General features: G+C 40.1%; 1 protein-coding gene and 1 pseudogene across 1 annotated transcript in view; both read left to right on the top strand.

Moving 5' to 3' along the window:
* Nucleotides 1–20,000, top strand: part of LOC137982383 (tyrosine kinase receptor Cad96Ca-like) — a 24,692-nt gene that overhangs the window by 1,329 nt on the left and 3,363 nt on the right. Inside the window, exons 2-9 of the mRNA XM_068829501.1 lie at nt 8,217–8,618; nt 10,520–10,618; nt 11,836–11,854; nt 12,618–12,666; nt 12,759–12,993; nt 13,288–13,398; nt 19,140–19,330; nt 19,840–19,962. Of these exons, the coding sequence (XP_068685602.1) occupies nt 8,217–8,618; nt 10,520–10,618; nt 11,836–11,854; nt 12,618–12,666; nt 12,759–12,993; nt 13,288–13,398; nt 19,140–19,330; nt 19,840–19,962 (1,229 nt within the window). The remainder of the gene's footprint in view (nt 1–8,216; nt 8,619–10,519; nt 10,619–11,835; nt 11,855–12,617; nt 12,667–12,758; nt 12,994–13,287; nt 13,399–19,139; nt 19,331–19,839; nt 19,963–20,000) is intronic.
* Nucleotides 6,537–7,228, top strand: LOC137983494 (uncharacterized; annotated as a pseudogene).

Raw genomic sequence — 20,000 nt, 5'->3', positions numbered from 1 at the left:
TTAAGAGAAAGCTTATATCGTGCTGTATGTATCACTCAGGTCAGCGGATGTTAGAGCAAAGTCAAGTTTTTTCTTTGAGTGGAGTATGGTTGCCGAAATGTGTCAATATTCGATTTCGCGTATATGCGTTTTATCAGTTTCCACTTATTGACAATAAAATTCAAATATTTTTGAGTTTGTCCAATACATTCGATAAACTACTATCAAAATTCGATAAATTTGCCTTGATACGCATCCGATTCTCTCCTCAATTTATGAAACAATTCAAGCAATATTCATTCGATAATTTAAGCAATATTCATTCGATGATTCCAGCAAAATTCATTCCATAATTTCACAAATATTTATTCGCTGATTCGAAGAGCGTAGTTAATAGAGGGGACTGGTTTTAAAGCTCGGCAAACATCAAAGGAGCAAACAAAGATGCCTGGTGATAGAGCACTGATTACTTTCCAATATGACGTAACTTGCTTTGGAGTTCTCAAATAATAAAAAAAATGGTGAAGCTACGTACAGGTTTCTCATCTTGTTGAAGTCGAGATCGACTCAAGACAAAAGAGTAGTAAGGACCAGGGGACCAAATTTCACGCGGCTCAAAACGTTCGATTCATCCACGTCCATTTGGATGGACATTTCACGCTTCAAAACAATAATAAAGTGCCATTTTGATTCTAAGAATTACATCATGGTGAAGCAATATTGAAATGTCTGAGTGATGTCGATATTTAAGGTTTTGGTCACATGTTCTACATAGAAATTCCTTATAGTTATAGATTTTGCCAGTAATTTGATTTCCGTTAGACCTTAACTTTTGAATAGACAGTCATAGAATAAGAACCGGTACCTACCTCGAAGTTAGTAAACCTTGCTTACATTTGTCCTCCGACGGTTTAATATAACCTCAGTGTAAAGATGACAGATATTGCAGATGTTTCAACATGACACAGATTGATTTGTTTAATTTCTCTGGTCCACAAATATAAATGACAAACAGATACTGAGATTGCAGTGTACAAAGCATAATTAGTTTATCATGCCAAATTACATGGAAAGGAGAGGGGCACTTCTAGTAAATTAATATTGTGCTCCTTTGCTAAATAAATAATTAATCATTGTTATGCAAGTTCTAAAAAGGTAATTTTGATCATTATGATAAAAGAAAACAAAAGAAAAAAAAACCGAAAAATAACAAAGGAATTGATGACTGCAAATAAATAATTATTATTATAACATAGCGTGCGTGCTAGTCCAGTCCAAATCCTATCAAGCGACTATGGTGTATTTGTCTTTATTATATGACTACAATAAGCGCCAAAAGGGTTGACATACTTTTCCTTTTAAGGAATCTAGGACAAATCCCTCCCCCAAAGTCTTTCCATGTTACTCCCTCCCCCTCAAACAATGTTGTTTTCTTATCGCCAACTCTTCCTTTTTCCGTTACCAACATTGAGAGGGGGGGGGGGGGGGAAGAGGGGGGAAATGCAAGCGGAAAAAAGTAACGTTAACTTAAAAGTGATTTTTCCCTATTTGTTATCTTCCCAGTTCAGTGTCTCAACTATTTTTGTCGCTTATTGTAGCACCGTGAGCGGGAAAGATAAACCAAATCATGCGCTGTGATTGGCTACCCGAGCGGGCAAGATGGAACTATACTGCCCGCTCGGGATTTCTCGCTTGTTCCCGCAAGATCAAAGATCATTTTTCGGTGTTTTATCCCATATAATAAATCCTTTGTTAACCAAGCGTGAGGTCAAGATGGCTGGATATTGGCCAAGTATTTTTTTTTTGCATGTTCATGGACCGAGACGAAGTTGACAGTGAATGAAGTAAGTGGAAGAACCCAGGGAAGACCAGCCAAATTTTTGTCCCGCATTGACTTAATTTTTAGCAAGCAGTGGTTCAACCAGAGCCTGGGGCGATAAAAACAAAGCTCAACAGGCCCGTTCCACAAAAAAAAATGCGGTACAAAATTGTGTTTGAAAGGAACTTAAGAAGAACGAAAAAAGCCGCAAGTTGGTCTGTTGCATCTTTCAAAGGTATAAATTCTTGTTGTCATCGTTTTTTTACTGTATTTGTTCAATCCGCCGAAAACAAATTAATTACAAAATCAACAAAACAACCGGAAAACCACTGAAAATATTAAATCCGAATTTCATGTTTAAAAACACAGCTACACTGAAACATGTTCAAAATTATCTAAAAACTAAACGGTATTACCGGATTTCCTTTTATTTGTGAATTAAGCTTGGTGTCGTCAGAAAAAAAAATCCTGCACGTTTCCTGGAGTCCTTCTTCAGAAACTGCATATGACCTGGGCATTATTCGCAACAATCCAAACCCTTGTTTATTTGGGCATTTTGACTTTGTTTGTCAACATTTTCACAGCGTGCGTTGACCTTGTGTGCCAATGGGTTCTAGAACTGAATCGAATCCTTGATAAGTGGACAAGATGGTCTACAGTGTTTTAGATAATAGATATATATAACGCTCAAAGAAGGTGAATTGTCTCCACTAATTTTGCAACTGGTTTTAGAATTACCCTTTTTTAACCCCTTTATTCTACCTCTTTCATTATTGCCATTACTCTTATGGCCGAGATACAACTTCTACATAATACACCTGAAAGACTTTTTCTAGATCTTCGCCTCCTTCCTTTTGCTAGTAGAGAGCTTAGGAAACGACGAGTGCGTCCGCAACAACAACAACACCAGAAACAATGATATCATCGGTTAACGGAGCATAAATAATCGTGCAGCGCGTATTATTGCGGTTCTTTGCATAACAACGACATGAAAACACCAAATTTGAGGTTTTGACGACAATGTGAGAACGCAACAGATGATTTTTTTAATATTCTATTTTCACTCTGAAACCGCTTGTGCCAATTAATTTTAGGACACTTCGCCCAGTTTGGATCGTTTCTAAAACTACACACTAGAGCCCACGAATTACTACTAGTGTCTATGAATGGAAATCAGTTAAAAAGTTTAATTAAGTTTGGAAAGCCGGGTCCCAGGCTCCACTCGATCTATGTATGTTCAACATCCGCGAGTTATTAGCTGATTTATTTGGATTTAATATTTAAATTTTACAACTGATTTAGATTTCATAAAACCAATTAAACACGAAATACATTTCATTTGTTTTATTATATTATTTGTTAAATAAGTCAGTTCGAGTGCAAACGATATACATCCGAACAATGCTAATCAAACAAACGGAACAATACACTGATTATTGCTCATGTTCCACGGATTTACTACAAGTTCAAGTTTAAAAGCAGTACCAGTGTAAGTTTATCTAATATAGCACGTCAGATTTCTTTTTCTTTTTTTTAATTTATCAATTAAACTTTTTTTTTAAACGATTTTTCTTTCGTGGTCACTCTTGGTCACTCTTGGTCATTCGCGGGCGCGCGTGGTCACTCATGGTCATTCGTGCTCATTCGTGGTCACTCGTTTGCAGTTTTAGAAACGATGGGATCCCCAAATTGTAGGATCACTGGCGCCCCAAGCTCAGTGTAAGGGAAAGCCAACAAAAATAATATATAGATTTAGTCAAGCCAAAAAGAGGAGTTCCCTGGTTATTTATTCTTACTGCCGGTAGGGTTAGTGAGAATAACAGGTTTCGAATCGATGGCTTACCATATTGTGTTAGCAGTTCTATTTACTTTGGTTGTTTTTCTTTGAATCGATCCGCAATTCTGTCTACTTGGCAGACTTTGCCTTCAAGTAGAGTTCAGATGTTGGTTTCTTTATGATGTACAATCACGTCAGGCTTATTAGCTCCATTTTCCGGTGGCTTCACAAGGATAAAGGGCACATTCCAATATATCTTTGCCTTCTCATTTTCAAGCACTGCGCACGGTAGGCTCTGTTGGTACCATGGCTTTCCATGATCACTTTCCTGGAAATTGTACTTATTATTATTATTATTATTATTATTATTATTATTATTATTCTCATCATTATTATTATTATTGTAAGCAGTATGTCAACATCTGAATGTCAGCTATAAAATAAAATAAAAACACACAAGGAGCTAGGCGGGAACCCGTGACTAGCCCTGCGTATAAATTTACAATAAAATCGTGTGATAAACAGAGAAAATCAGTTAAACATAAAAAAAAATTAAAATTTTAAATTTTAAAAGTCTTAAAATGGTCTATGCTTGACCTAGCCATCAGGTTGATGCAACGGGTGTTTGAGCGTCTTAATCTAGCACAAGACCTTCAAAGTTCTGGCAATATTCAGGCTACTAATTAAGACAGACTTCTGCATCCGTCCTAGAACATCTCTGCTACGCCTTTCTCCTAGTATTTCCCTCGCACTACTACTCCATCCCTTAGAACAGCCACCAAGTACATCCATTATTATGTTGATTTGAGTGATCTTGTAGCCCCGGTATTGCTTCTTGATTTCCCATCGAAGTGGGGCCTACTTGCAGGTTTTCTCCTCGTCCTTAAGTTTCCGGTTCTCAATCCAAGGGCAGCTCATCTCCAACAGGGTTACTGTCTTCCTCTCCTTATCTGCGGTCCTCGCGTCCACTCTTTTAGCTCGCACCTCTGTGTGGTCTGCATATACTGGTACATCCCAATATGCCGTCACCTGATCATTTTGGTAAAGCGGCTTAGGTTGCGTTGCGAAGTACCAAGGCGGAACTGCCTCTATCAGTTGGTAGTCTTTCAGCAGCTCAAAGAATAGTATTTTGAGTGCTCCGTTGTGTCTTGATAGATACTTCGTCTGTGCCAGTGCACTGCAACTTGACAGCACATGTGCGATAAACTCCTGCGCCTTTCCACACATCCTGCATCCGACGTCCGATGATTCGCTTGTTTTGGTCTTCCTTGCGTTCTTGTTGGAAGTAGCTGTTCGTAGGGCTCACTTATCCAGGCTATTGTGTGTGTCGGTGCTGGTTTCCAGTCTGACATCCACTCGAAACTGTCACCATCAAGATCTTTATCTTCCCAGCGTGCTGTATGGACCTTTCCCTGTCATCTCTGTTCTCTAACGCCTTCACAGTGCTTGTTTCGTAAGGTCTTTTTCATCCACATTCCAATTTTGCGCCCTTCTATCTTCTCATTCTCTGCTGTAGTGCCCGATGGATCTGGATGTCGCAGCTCTAGCTTCATTCCTAACTCCTCTCCATACTTCTGCGAATTATTATAATTATTATTATTATTATTATTATTATTATTATTATTATTATTATCGGTGCCCAAAGTATGGCCATGGGATGTCATGTCGTGCTAAGCTAGCCTAAAATAAATTTTCAAGTCTCTCCATTGAGCCAAATGGCCCTTAAAATAATTCATTACCCCTCTGTGGATCCATTTCAAGTTTAAAGGCGTAAATTTGGTATCTGCAATGAATAACAGTGAATAATTATTGAGGAAACAAATGTAAATGTCGCTCATCCCTTAACATGAACACAAGAGACATTTGCAGTTCTTGCATTTTGCGAAGAATGAAACATTTTTGTTATTGTTGGATCATCTTTCTATTTCTTGGTCGAGCATACTTTTTAGCTTAGCCAGATCACTGCGCTCATTCGAAGCCTCCAATTTGGGGTTACTATGGACACTGCAGGACTGTCAGTATCTTCAACATTAATTAAGGTGTAGCCAAATGAGTGCTTTCATTTGAGTTTTATCTCAGTGGTAATAAGGTTGCTACATCACACTAAGTTGATTGTTAACTCTATTACAAATAGTTGCAAAAGATATGTCAAAAACCTAGTCTATAGTAAATCACCAAAACTAACAGATCTATTAAAGGCTTAACAGAACTAAGAAAGATATGATCAGTAGTATTGGCCAAGATCACTCCTGAGCTGGCAATTCTCTATCGGATTTCACAATTTCCTTTACCAGTCATAAAAATTACAATGACCGAGAAAAGAAGAAGAGCCAAGTTATGAAAGAAAGGGGAAAATCTGCATAAAAATACTGACAAATGTTCGTGGCCAACCAAGTCTCCCCCTCAATTGAAGGATTATTCTTCATTGTCACTTTCTTCCAAATGAAGTATTATCGTTCATTTTGTACACTGAAACCTTGATAGGGATCATAGGAAAATCCTAACGTCTGGACTCGCAGGACTCGAACCTGGGATCAGTTTGGCCGACTCACGCTTCCTGTCCTCAGCAGAGCAACACTATGCAGCTATTGAAGGGGAAGCCCTGGCCGTAGCTTTGGGTCTTGAGAAAACATGCTACTTCACACAAGGGTGTGATAACCTTGTGGTTGTCACCGACAACAAACCACTAATGAAGATTCTCGGCCACTGTAAGCTGGACGAAATAACCAACTCGCGATTGTTCCGACTAAAACAACGAACCCTTCCATGGGGCGTCGAGTTCATCATGACACCCATCATCGAGTTCGGCTAACAGTGTCTCTCTTTGATTGCCGAGCCTTTCTGACATCCTGGCGTCTGCACTCATGGAGTCAATCGGCAACGACATCATCATCTCTTGGTCCCTCAAAGCACAAGAGACAGCAGCAGACCCATCCCTGGGTCACCTGAAACTGATCGAGCATGGAACCGACACCTATGACAGCAACTATCCTACCCTCGCCAACTTCTAGCCCCTTTGTCAGTCCATATATGCTCAGGAGGGAGTCCCCTTGTACCAGGACTGCGTCTTGATCCCCTCATCCCTTCCCTGCCAAATCCCACAGCACCTCCACGCAGTTTACCAAGGATCCCGCCTCCTTCCCGCTAAATCACCGTCAACTCCTTTTAAAGCAGTTTCGCAGACTTCTTCGATTATGGAGTCTCTTTCTACGTAATTACAGGAGACCGCCTCTCAGGCTTGGTAGAGGTTTTGAGCTCCACACCAGTTGCCACGTTTACTGTTCCGGAAGATGAGGGTGGTCTAGAGTTCACAGCGTATCACACCGTGTGTCGTCCGTCGGCTTTCCTCAGTCTAATGACAGGGCCCAGTAAACACCGCCAAACGCCTACTAATATTGAACACTGGCCCGAGAGGCAGCCTCGACCATGACCATTTCCCACGCGCTATGTTACAACTGCGCAACACTCCACATCCAGACTGCAACCTATCACATACACGGATCTTATTTGGCCGCCTCCTTTGCGACAAACTCTTTTTTTGTCAATCGACTGGAGAAATTCTCAAATCCACACTCTGGCGCCAGGGATGGTTGGCGAAAGAGGAGGCCCTCCGGGAAGGGATCAATTGCACTATAGAATCTATGAAAGCCTAATCCCGGCCACTCCGCCCGTTAGCCATTGTGCGAGAGTCTTCCTTCAGAACCAGTTAGGTCCCAGACAAACCAAGTGGGACAGATCAGAAGTAGTCGAAGAATCACCAAGCCACGATTAATAGCGGATAAAAGTAGATGCATCTGGAAGGCTCACACCTTGCAACTATTTTTTCCTATATACCTACACTCCGGCAACCCACTCTACCGAACCACAGCCAGCAGCACACCTCCGCCTACAACCGGAATGAACGACAACGTTCCCCGTCTCACCCACGTCCAAAGGTTCCCTCGCCGCACCCCCAGGAGTCTCCACCACCTCCAGCCCTTGTGTCTTCTGGCGTGCCTACCGATGAACTTATTAAACTTTCCGATGACAAATTGTCCGATAACAACTTGGCAAGTGAATTAGTGGAAAATCGGAGTTTTTTAAACCAATCACAATCGAGGAAATTGTAATTTTTATGATTAGTATAGGTAATCACATGAGGCCGAGTACTATTGAGGATTAATTGCACGAGTGTTTTGGAAATTTCCCAAAATTGCCCGAGTCGCGAAGCGACGAGGGCAATTTGGAAAATTTCCAAAACACAAGTGCAATTAATCCTTAATAGTACGAGGACTCATGCGATTACTTGTTTATCAATAAAGGGCAAAATTACTCTTGATTACCAAAAATGCCCTCGATTACCAAAAATGCCCTCGATTAAGAAAAAATGCCCTCTGTCTCAGCCAATCAGCCCTCAGTAATTTTGCCCTTTATTGATAATAGAAGTTATCATAACACATGTAGTCTCAGAACTTTTCAGAGGCTTCATACTGAAGCTCCCTCTCAAGTTCTTTCGCCTCAACTGAGCTCCTGTAATTTTTTTATCTTTATTTGTAAAGCTTAATTTCACCATATGGTTGAATGTTGCGTAGCCTGGTCAATGATATGGCTCTAGTACGTGAATCACGGCTTGACCAGAAGTGCATGTTATCTTGTTATTAGATTGTGTCAGTATAGAATGGAAGGCACCTCCTCCGACCCAGAACATATCAGAAGCAGCATTAGGTGGCCCAGAGGAGCACCTAAGCAGGGCTAGCCTCCTTGAAGGAACCATCAATGGAACCCTCAGCTGGCAGTTCAGTTTATCATCAGATTTGACCTTTTTTATTATTGGTCTTAAATTCAATGGCACCTTGTTTGGAAGAATTCTGCGAACAGGAGAGGCTCAAGTACTGGATAATTTTAGAGACAAATACGCTATCAACTGGCGTCCTTTTCAAAGAACCACTCTGATAATCTTTTATGTAACAACTGAGATGGATGGCATATTTTCTTGTGAAGTTTTGGCACGGACGCCAGGAGGCTTTGTAACATTTACAAGCAAAAATAAAGTGGAAGTCGTTGGTAAGCTCTATATTTCTCTTATTAATTTCATTTTCACTCCTTATTTGCTTAGCACATTTCAAAGTCATTTTCGCAGCCCCTTACAGTAAACAAGACATTGACACATGGTCGCTGAATATTAAAACTACTGCTAAATCGTGTGACCAACAATGTGTTTACTACACACTTATAGTAAGAGACTGATTATCTTTTGCTTTAAAATGATTTAATTTGCCTGAAGTCTCTCTGGGAAATAGGAACGAGATGGTTGGCTTAGCAGCTGCCTTTTCGTTGAAAGGAGAAATGAAAGAGGGCAGGCCTTTTAAGTGAGATTTGGGATTTTTCATTTTCTGTCTTCAGTTTTCGTTTCTTTAATCTTAGAGGGTTGTGGGTTCAAATCCAATCTGGAAGTCGTACTTGTTTCGAGTTTCCAATTGATGTAATTTCACAACATATGTCATAATCCCATTTGCCTACTTTGGCGGTTTTTTTTGTTTCACTGTCATTTGAAGGAGCCACTAATGACAAGACTCTCTGATAATACTGAAGTCCCCGGGCATTTGAACATCACTGGTAAAGAGGATGCAGGACGCTTCAGGTGTACTGCTGCTAATGGTTTTGGAATTCCCCTAACCAAAGTTGTCTTTGTTAACGTTCTGCCACAGAACGTTAACAAAGAAAATTGAAATAATTAAGTCGGACAATGTCAATAAGCAAGTATAGGTTGCTCTAACTTCGAAACACAGCAAAGGACAAGGTTGTTTAACGAGGGTACTGTATACTTATTTACAACAGAACCTAGAACGTTTACGACTGCATGTATGGTAAATTTTATTAGTGGCGGTTTATTACCTCGAACAGAAACGTACAGCTTTCAGAGCTTTAACAATGAAACGGGGGAGTGAAAACGTACCATATTGTATTCACTCTATAGTATGACATTGACGAATTACGCAGCCAAAATTCTGTTGAAGACCTTCCTCTCAAGACAACTTTTGAAGACCTTTTTTGTGAGCCAAACGCTAACAAATGCTGCATTTCTTCCTTTAAACTCTTCTATCTCGTCCAATCACGTGTTTATAGCTGTTTGCGACTTCGGCACCCGAAAAAGAAAAAAGTTTACATTGGAATGTCTTTTCTTTTATGACAAATTTGTCTCTTCTTGCATGACCATTCTTCCTCGGTGGCCTTCAGATTTGGCTACGAGTACAAAGTTGGATATAAGTTCCAGTTTCCCTGAAGCATATCTACATAACCCTAACTCATCATCTCTTCTTTACAAGATCTTACAAGAGCTCTATGTGAATTGTAAGAATCAGCTATCAAATGACTGCCTAAAGTACGCTTAAATTTGAAAATTAATGTGAAAACGTATTCTTGATATAAATCAAGAGAAAATCAAGGGGCAAGAGAGGGCATCCCCCGTACATGCCTTTTTCCATAAATAATACGTCTCAAGTTATTTTTGGATCCAACCTTTGCAAGGAGGGGTGACTGTCAATCAAATTCGCTTACCCTGATTGGCGTATAAGTTTTAATTTAAAAAACTTTGTGGCCACGGTAATGGCGCGTCCCACTGTAATTCTATGGCGGAAAATATCCTCCACTCTGGTACGTTTGCGACTATTTTTTGTGTGGTATCTTTTGCCTCAGATTTACGGGTAAAATCTTCCTATCCATTACCGTTTGAGCAGATGTTGGTCTTCCACATGTTGGTTAAAATCCCGGTCTGGCAGCGTAGGTCACTGTTTAGAGTAAAATTCACTTTTCAAAGATTCAGCTTTTAGTAAGCTTCTAGTACTTTCAACTTATTATTATCATTTATTCACAAAACTGCTTATTCCAACAGTTTAACTTTATGCACAGTTATGCAAAACCGATGGGCGTCGGGTCACTTGTTTGTGTTGTATTTCCCTTTTCAGCTGAGAAATGTAGCAGCACGATTTTCATCACTTTGACCGTCATACTCGCAGCAATTAATATTGGTCTTATTGCTTATATTATTTGGCTCCATAGAAGAGGTAAATTTTGTTTTATTTATCATCGTAAATTTTACTTTGATGTTTGTTTTTAATGCCTTTGCCTAAGCAGGCTCTGGGTTATCATAGCAACTCAGTACTGCCAACTTTTTTAAGCAACAGCTACCTCTGTTACCTCTTTCCTAACAGTATGTGAGATCTTAAAGGTCTCATATAATTTATGATGAAAGGTTGTAAGATGAGAGTATAGAAGAAGAACAACATGGCTTATTGCTCCTATTTGAAAAGAGTTTTAAAAGGGGGATGTTCAGATCTCCTTACAATATGTAGCACCTTCTTCTGGGTGATTTTATGACTTGGAGCGATTAGAACCCAGGCCAAGTTTCAGTGTTCTTTGAACTAAGCAAACTTCCTATTGGCTGTCCGTCTGTTACTATTTTCGTTCCACTTTCCTGTGTGACTTTGGGATCCTGTTAAAGTGTGATCAATCTCAACAGCAAGCAAGTCTGTACTAGGCGTTGAGATTAATTGGAGAGAAGTAAGTTAATGTTTTGTTGCCAAGAAGAGGTGAAAACAGTGAGAGAGTGAAGATTTATTGCAAGAACATGAGCTACTAGTAAACGTTTAGTAGAAGAAAACCCTTCATTCCCAAGATCGAAACGTTCAATACCATGAAAATTCGTCGTTGGGTAGTCATGAAAATTTGGTGTTATATCAATATCACACCTCTTAAGATGATAATATTATTCATTCTCAATACCTGACTGACATTTCATTGAAATTGTAAGGCGGATTTACGTATCAATTCTGGGAGTCAAAAGGCTTTAGCCTGGAAGAAGGAATTTCACCGGCCTGAATTTCTTCTTCCCAATTTCTGTTTACATTAACTCATGTACTCTCGCAAAGTAAAGTAGTAAAGTAGATGAGTTTAGAGGTATGACCTAGTTCCCTTATAGGGTGAGGATGCGTTTGACTGTGTGTTTTTCAAAGTGATCAAAAATGCGAATGGAAAAAAAGTTCTTAAAATCTGGTTCTGCAAAAGCTTGGAATACAGACGAGACAAGATTTCTCTAGAGTATTGCTTGTGCCTACAATAATTATTATTAACAGGCAAGTTCTGTTGACTTTCGGTAGAAGTGAATAAGTTTTAGGTTTTTCAGAGTACTCAATCATGCTACTGAAGGGTCAACCGATTGGCCATACCAACATCAGTTACCCAGTAATTCATTAACATGTTATTTCTACCATTTGTTTCCTAGGCACTGGAAGACAGAAAAGGTAGTCCAATGCTATGTGCCTTAGTTTCGTATATTTGTTTGTCTTACTGGCAATGGCAAATGACTCAATTCCACCGGTACATGATACGTTTCTTTGGTTTATGCTTCTTTCAGTATTTGGAGACTACCAAGGATAATACAGGCCATTTTTTTCCTCATACACCACATGATTCCTTTTTCATGAGCTGTTTAGTTAAAGATATATTTAGATTAATCTCTGGGGGAAGTGTGGGTTGTAAAAGATTTTACAGCCTTAAGTCACACAAAGAGAAAATAAAGTGGGAATAGAGGGCATCCCCCATACATACCCTTTCCGTTGGTAATATGTCTCAAGTTATTTTTAGATCGACTCCCACGATGTACATATTCCAAGGGGATTAAGCAATATCCATTCATATGGCGGGAATGTGTTCCGCGTGGATATTCCATGCTCAAAGAACACATTCCTGCCATATGATTGGCTGTTGCCTAATCCCCTTGGGATACGTGTGAAGCGATCTAAAATAAACTCAAAACATATTACCTATTGAAAAGGGTAAGTATGGAGGACACCCTCTCTTCCTCCTGTCTTTTTCCTTGGTTAAGCTGAGGGAGACGGAGGACAATCCGTTGTTTATTCATCACTATTTCAGTTTCATTTTAGGATTAGAATTTACTTCAAAAAGTAACCTTCAATGTATATCCTTGTTTTACCTTCTTTCTTTTTCTTTCTTTCTTTTTCTTTCCTTCATAATTTTTCTTTATTTTCCTTTTTTTTAATAAAGGGCTTATCAAGAGTCATCATATGAAAATGCACCGGGGAACACCGTCACGGTATGCTTCTATAATGAGTATTTCCCTCTTTCTTTCTTATCTTCTTTTGCGAAACGTAGATTATTATTTAATTTTTTTCAATTCTTTTTTAGCATTCTGTGGAGATGGGAAGTGTTGAAAACCAGCAGCCCACCCCACCCAATGACTTGCAAGAGGGACAATATGAACCTGTTAATCCTTCTACACACTCGTGGGAAATTCCCAGACATCATGTGACCATTGAGAAGATTATTGGAGAAGGAGCTTTTGGTCAAGTTGCCAAGGCAACAGCGGATGGTCTCCGAGGAATGCCTCAGAAAATAATTGTGGCAGTGAAAATGTTGAAAGGTTATTAGATGGGTCTTCAGACTCGATTAAAATGGTGGCTGTGTGGTTACAGTTTCTGTGATCATTGCATAAACAGTGAACTCTATTGAAAATTTTACTTGCACAATCTTGTTTCGTTTTGGAATGTGACATAGTTAAATATGGTTGTATTTGAATTATTTTTGCTTCCTTGCAAGTGGCTATATATGGCGAGAAAAAATTGTTAATCCTTTTTTCCCTAATGGTTCAAGAGGTTGTCCCTGCGAAACGTCAGCCTTTCAAAACAAATTAAGTTTCTTTTTCGGCCTTTCGCAGTTGCTGCCCCTGAGTCAGACAAGAAATACTTATTATCAGAGCTTGAAGTGATGAAGACCTTGAAACCACATCCACATGTTATTAAACTTATAGGCTGCGTAACTCAATCAGGTAAGCTATCATCAGTACACATAGTGCCGTTCAGTATGATATGAAGAATTGTGCAGATGGAAGATGTAATCCTTTGACGGGAATGATCTCTTATTGCCCTAATTCTTCACATATTATTTCAAACCGAAATTGACACTTGTATCCAATTTACTCATAGCTCTACCAAAGTGTACTTGACTACGTTTTAGGGTGTTTCAAAAGTTCTGATAAAAGGTTATTCACCAAATCTTTATTTTAGTTGGCATTTAAGGTCACTATTTCACTTCGAATGACGTTTTGTCGCCTAGCTGAGAAAAGCTGTTTAAGGAGGGGCTATAAAATTTGTATTTTATTGTATCTCATGCTTACGACAGCTAGACAGCTTTCTTTAAAAATGCCTTTAAGAAATGCATTTAGGGCCATGTAACCGTTTTCAAATCCAATGAATTACTGATTTCCGTACAAGATACTAATACGTGTAACGGTCGATGCTTCTCATTTGTATTCCTTGATAACCATACAAAGTACGCACAAATAACCGTGATGTACGCTTAATAAGCGACCTTTCTTTGATTCACGTTCCTTGCTGTCCATACAGTCAAAGAAAGATCCGTGTAAGAATCCAATGTAACTTCATCTAATAAATAAACAACGTCGAGGTTTGACCTAAGCCCGGAATCGCAAACCTCTCTGAATTACAAGACATGTAACGTGACCACTCGGATGTGCTAGACCGAGGACACATGTATGCGTTAGCATTTACATGGATCCTCTAAAAATGTTTACCAAAACTGATTTACGCTTAAAACTACACAGCGTTCTCTTCCTTCAAGAATCTGATTTAGCACACGGCTCCTCATGCTCCCCTGGATTCCCGGTCTTCTTTCAGGTGACTCTAACTGTAGCACAAGCCTGCTGATAGGTCGATCCAACATTGATCCATTGGAGGACTGAACGGTTACGGACTTCACTTGACCTTGATCATCTTGATTCTCCTCGAAGACTTTAGTCATGGGCCACTTGTTTCTGCAAATACTGCTATCCTTATTTATTTATTTATTTATTTATAGGCTTCGCCATTTGGCCGGGTAATCTTACAGAGCTCCAACAAAAGATCCTCGTAAATTAAACTAATTAAAATTACAACAAAATATAGACAAAGAGAATAAGGCTAATAACAACAAGTTGAAACAGCAAGCGATGGAATAGGCCGACAGGCGTAGCGCTTGACACATACAGATTTAAACGTTTGAGGCCGATCGATATCGAAATAAAGACTGGTCAAGTACATATAATAGGAATAAAGTTCCTTCTTGAATTGCCTTATGGGGACACTGCGGTCTCTGAGATGCGGTGGTAGAATATTCCACACATGCGGAGCTCTACAATAATAACTGTTCTGAAAAGTGACGTTTTTAGATCTCGTTATATTTAAAATTAAGCCTTTTGACGGATCTGTGTGACGCGTGGTTCTCATATGAATATTTACAGAGATGTGTGGATCGCTTGCAATGGACTTGAAAACAAAACTACCTTCCTTCAACAAAACAACATTCCCTTCCGTAAAATTTCTTCTCTGCTGCGTCCATCTTTGTCTTGTTTGAAGATGCTGCAGATAATCCTTACTCCATCTGTTCCAGAACCCATCTACGAAATGCTGAACGCGTCTCCAGCGTCGTTTGCCGTAGACATATTCTCTTTGGAACTTTCCGGGAGGTGGCAAAATAAGCTTGATTTTGATAGTAAGAACGTGTTGGGAGTTAATGGCAGAGGTGACCAACGGTCGCTGAGGGTCTCAACAGTAAGTGAATGACGCTTTACTACAGCTTCTGCCTCACATAAAATGGTGCATAGTGAGTCATTGTCCATGCTATGACCATGTTGCCTCATAAGCGCAGCCATGATTTTCGTTACAGATAGAATTTGCCTTTCCCACACTCCTACAAAGTTACTTGCCGTGGCTGTATTCTTGATCCAGTCGATGTTCTGTTTAAAGAGTTTCTTCATCCATTTCTTGAAGGGCTCTATTCAATTCATTTTCAGCTCCAACGAAGTTAGTACCTAGATCACTGTGCAGTCCTCTTATCGGCCCTCTACGGCTGATAAAGCGTCTTAATGCTTGTAAGAATGAACACGTGTTTCCACTAAGTGTGACACTTCTAGGTGGATGGCATGACTTGCCGGCATTTAAATAAAGCACCGTATCGCTTGACCTCCTTTCTGCCCTGTTTAACGGACCAAGGACCAAAGTAGTCGACTCCACAGTATGAAAATGGTGGTCCTAGCCTAACGCGTTAATTAGGAAGACTGACCAATTTCTGTTCTGCAACTTTACCTCGAAGGTAACGACATGTAACACCTATCGAGACCTGACAGCTGCGTTTCCATTGATAACCCAATAACCACTTGAACGTAATTCGTTCAGGATGGCACTTCTTCTACCGCGGCGAGTTTCCTCATGGGCATGCCTGATAATCAACTTTGAGATTTGACTAGCGCTGGGTAAATTGACCAGATTCTTTAGGTCATCTGCTACGTTCGCCTCTTTATAAGTACTCCATTGGTATCTAGGAATGGACCCAGCACGATAAGGCTGAAACACTGACGGGGTGTACATGTACTCTCAACTTGGGCTTGAAACCTTTCAAAACCTTGACGTCCTTTTCAAACGCATCGCTTGCAGGAGCGTGGTTATTTCTGTTTCTGCTCTCTCTAGGCCATTTACTAGGATGGTCCCTGTTTCAATACGTCCATCATCTCCTTGACACCATCTTTTCAACTGAAGGGTTTCATTAAGTGCAGGTTTCTTGTCAGCCTCGGCAATGGAAATGGCATATCCTGTTTGTATTTCATGCAAAGAGCTATCGCGGTCTTCAACCGTTGCCAGCTGGAGAATCTGTCAAATCTGCTTAACATGACTCTTCTCTCTTTGACTGCTGTGACATTGGCTTTAATCTTTCCGACTTCTGGGGATCTGGGGTCGACTTCATCTTCATACAAAGTTTGTTGCGGCCAATGATCTTCTGTTTGCCACAAGAAATCTGGATCTTTAATCCACTCTGATTTCACCACAAAGTCCTTTGAATTCAACCCTCTTAATCCATATTTGGAGCCAGGAAAACTTTGCTGTCCTTTCAGTAATACGTTTAAAGCTCTTCTAAATCTAACTCTTCCTTTAGCATGTTAGCAGCTCTCAATGAGACAGTAGCTACGGCAAGCTCAAGCCTTGGGATGCCGACTATTTCCCTTGGTGGTACGCGTGATTTTCGCATTACAAAGCAACAATATATCTTGTTGTTTTCATCAACCAGCCCGAGGTACGAGCACTGCCCATATCCAACTCGTGAGGCATCGGACATATTGTGACAATCTTGCCAAAGATGGGAGGCTTGAAACATCTTAGGATGTCAAGTTGTCCCAGTACTGGTAACAGACGTTTCCATTTTTCCCATCGCAGAGAATTTCTCCTTTAACTTTTTCATCCCAGCCTTTTTGTTATGACAGATCTATTGCCTTATCTGTGTTTGTACGAGGAAACAAGTATCCTCACACGATAACCCGATTCCACTCCCTCTCTCTGAAAAATCCAACTCGAACATTTGCAGAAGTGATTGGGGCGTCAACTGCTCCTTCGCCTTTCGCTCAGCAACGTCGAACCTGTTGCCGCACACACCCACATGATCATTATGAACGTGAATTATGTGACAACGTGCCCTTCCATTGTTTTTGTGATTTACAGGACTGTTTATCCGAGCAGTGAACGTACAGCGTAAGGATCAAATTCTTTTCCACAGATGATATCAGTCGGTCCCACCGTGCTGGGGCAGTTGAGTCCGATTAGGATTTCAATTTATTGTATTGTACTCCAGTCATAACATTTTCTTGCTTGCTCAAGGACCCTGTTCCGTCGTTTGGTTTCACAGCAGTCCGGTTTGTTATTTGTTAGGGATCACCAAAGTGTCTCTTCAGAAGCCGTTTAGCCTCCTTGTAGGAATCTCCATTTTTCATTTGCAAACAACTTATGAGCTGTTCCTTTGCCTTTCCACTAGTGTACTGATCCAAGAAATACAGGCACTCTATAGAATTGTCGACCTTAATCGTAAATGCTGTTATAAAAGCTGGATATGCCATAACGTTTCCATAAAACACAGGTGGTTTGTGGGTAGGTAATAGACCCCTGGCTTGTTGTGTGACAATCACTTCTGACAGCTCCGCTTGCTTTATTTTGGACGCCTAGAAAGTCTCGGTAAGCACTAGCAATTTCAAAACAGCTTGAATCTCTTCCAGATATATGCATGTTTTCTTGATAATTTTCTTTGAGGTAGCATAGTAGCAGTGAGTGGCGTTGCTGCACACTCTTTCCAGCATACGAATTCCTTGAAATAAAGGGTTGGACATCTGGATTCATGCAAGTGCTGGTTTTGGCAATGTTATTTACAATGGGCATAGTCTCAGATGTGAGCGTTGACAGTAGTGCAAATAGCTGAGCCTTGAACATTGGCAGGCATTACTTTACTATGTGATGGAATCGTGAATTTTTTTCTGGTGACTAGGCATAACCTCAGTTGAAATGGGGGTTGAATTGCATTTAGCCTTAATGTTTTCCAGATAGTCCTTTATACCATCAACGTTTTCTTTCTCGTCAAACTGCTGATAAATCTTCTCTTCTACTTTGGCAATTTGTTGCCGAAGCTCAAGCTCTTCAGAAGCCATCTTTAATGCTTGTTTATCCTTTAAGAATGTTGCCTTGACCTCTAGTGCTGCAGCCTTAGCCATTGCTTCAATCAACTTTGACTTGGTAGATGATAGACGAGAAATTGAACGTTTGATTAAAGGGACGACTTAGATTTCAGAGAGCGTGTATCACTTGCATCGCCACGTAACTTCTTTGCCTCATACAAAAATTCAATAATTCTTTGCTGTAACTGAAATACGTTTTTGTCATGGACATCATACCATTAAACGGCTAATTGATATATTTATCGTCATCCAAAGTCTTAACATAAGAATCTTAACAAACAGCTGCTCTCACTGCATGACTTCAATACGCACTTGTTCCTCATTCCCAGAATCTGCCAACATAGGCTAGATTCTGTTCACCTGCTTACTAGTGTTAGTCAACGCAGTTTATATTAGCTTATTAATCTCATATTGCCTACCCCCTTTCCGTAGGAATTCTCTTTCGTGCAAGTTGAATTTCTCCTGCTCCAATGATACCAGTCAACGTTGATATTGCACGTTGTGACGAGTGGCCACTTGGCAAAGAACCACACTCCTTTTGTTCCATATCTACTTTACAGGAAAGACCCTTTTCTTCTTCCTCAGAACGATGTAATTCGTCTATGAATCGTCTGTAAGTCTGTTAGTGAATTCGCTCTAAGTCAAACTGTAACCGTGCTCAAATTAAATTTTTTACTTATTTCCGCACAAGATACTAATACAAGTAACGCTAGACGCTTCTCATTTGTACTCCTTGATAACCATACAAAGTACGCATAAATAACCGTGATGTGCGCTTAATATGTAACCTTTCCCTGATTCACGTTCCTTGCTATCCATACAGTTATAGAAAGATCCGTGTAAGAATCCAAAACAAGTTCATCTGATAAATGAACAACGTCGAGGTTTGACCTAAACCCGGTATCGCAAACCTTGCTAAATCACATGACATATAGCATGACCACTGGGATGGGGTGGACCGAGGACAGATTTATGCGCTACCATTTACAGGCCTTACATTTCGCCTATCTCGTCATTTGCAGAACCATTATTCGTGTTGATCGAATATGTGCCCTATGGTGATCTCCTGGGTTACCTGAGAAAGAGCCGCGGTTTGCATGACACGTATTACAAAGACCCAGATATCAAACCCCAAACCAGTCTGACGTCACAACAGTTGATGAAATTTGCTTGGCAAATCGCTGATGGGATGAAATACCTTTCTTCAAGATCCGTGAGTTAACTTGTCGTTTCAGATAATTACAGGTCTAGCGAACTCTATGTGGCAGTGAGTGCCGTGGCAACTTTTATTTCTATAATCAAACTCTCCTGGTAAAGCGCTGATGGCATGAAGTGACTTTCTTTAAGAAATAAACTTAAGTAATTCCAAGAAAGCACAGCTCTCTGATAACTGACCAGACCTTAACGAAAGCAACCACAACATTTTCAATGAGTAGTATGGCATAATCCCTTTTCGCATGAAGAGATTCTCTCAATTGTTCTAATTAATTATTCAGTTTCCAAGTTACAAGGCACCCTGTTATCGTCCTCCTGCTTTGTCTACTTACAATTTTCCGTAGCAGCGCAAAGTACTGATAGATCAGCTTTTCTCAAGGATGTTGTTAGGCAAACTCAAAGAAATTCTACCATCAGTAGCATTACGAAGGTGATTTTAACGAGTCTTTCTCTATTCATGCATGGAGCTACAAAGTCTTACCTCAATAACACCGTGTTTTCCCGCAGATCATTCATAGAGATCTTGCCGCTCGTAATGTGCTGGTTGGAGAAAGAGAAACTTGTAAAGTGACAGACTTTGGAATGGCTAGAGATGTGCAACAGGAAAACATTTATGAAAAGAAGACGAAGGTACAGTGAGAAATTACCGAGAGGGCAGAGCGCAGACT

Source organism: Montipora foliosa, chromosome 13 (genome assembly GCF_036669935.1).
Source record: "Montipora foliosa isolate CH-2021 chromosome 13, ASM3666993v2, whole genome shotgun sequence".
NCBI lineage: Eukaryota > Metazoa > Cnidaria > Anthozoa > Scleractinia > Acroporidae > Montipora > Montipora foliosa.
This window is presented reverse-complemented; position numbering and strand designations above follow the sequence as displayed.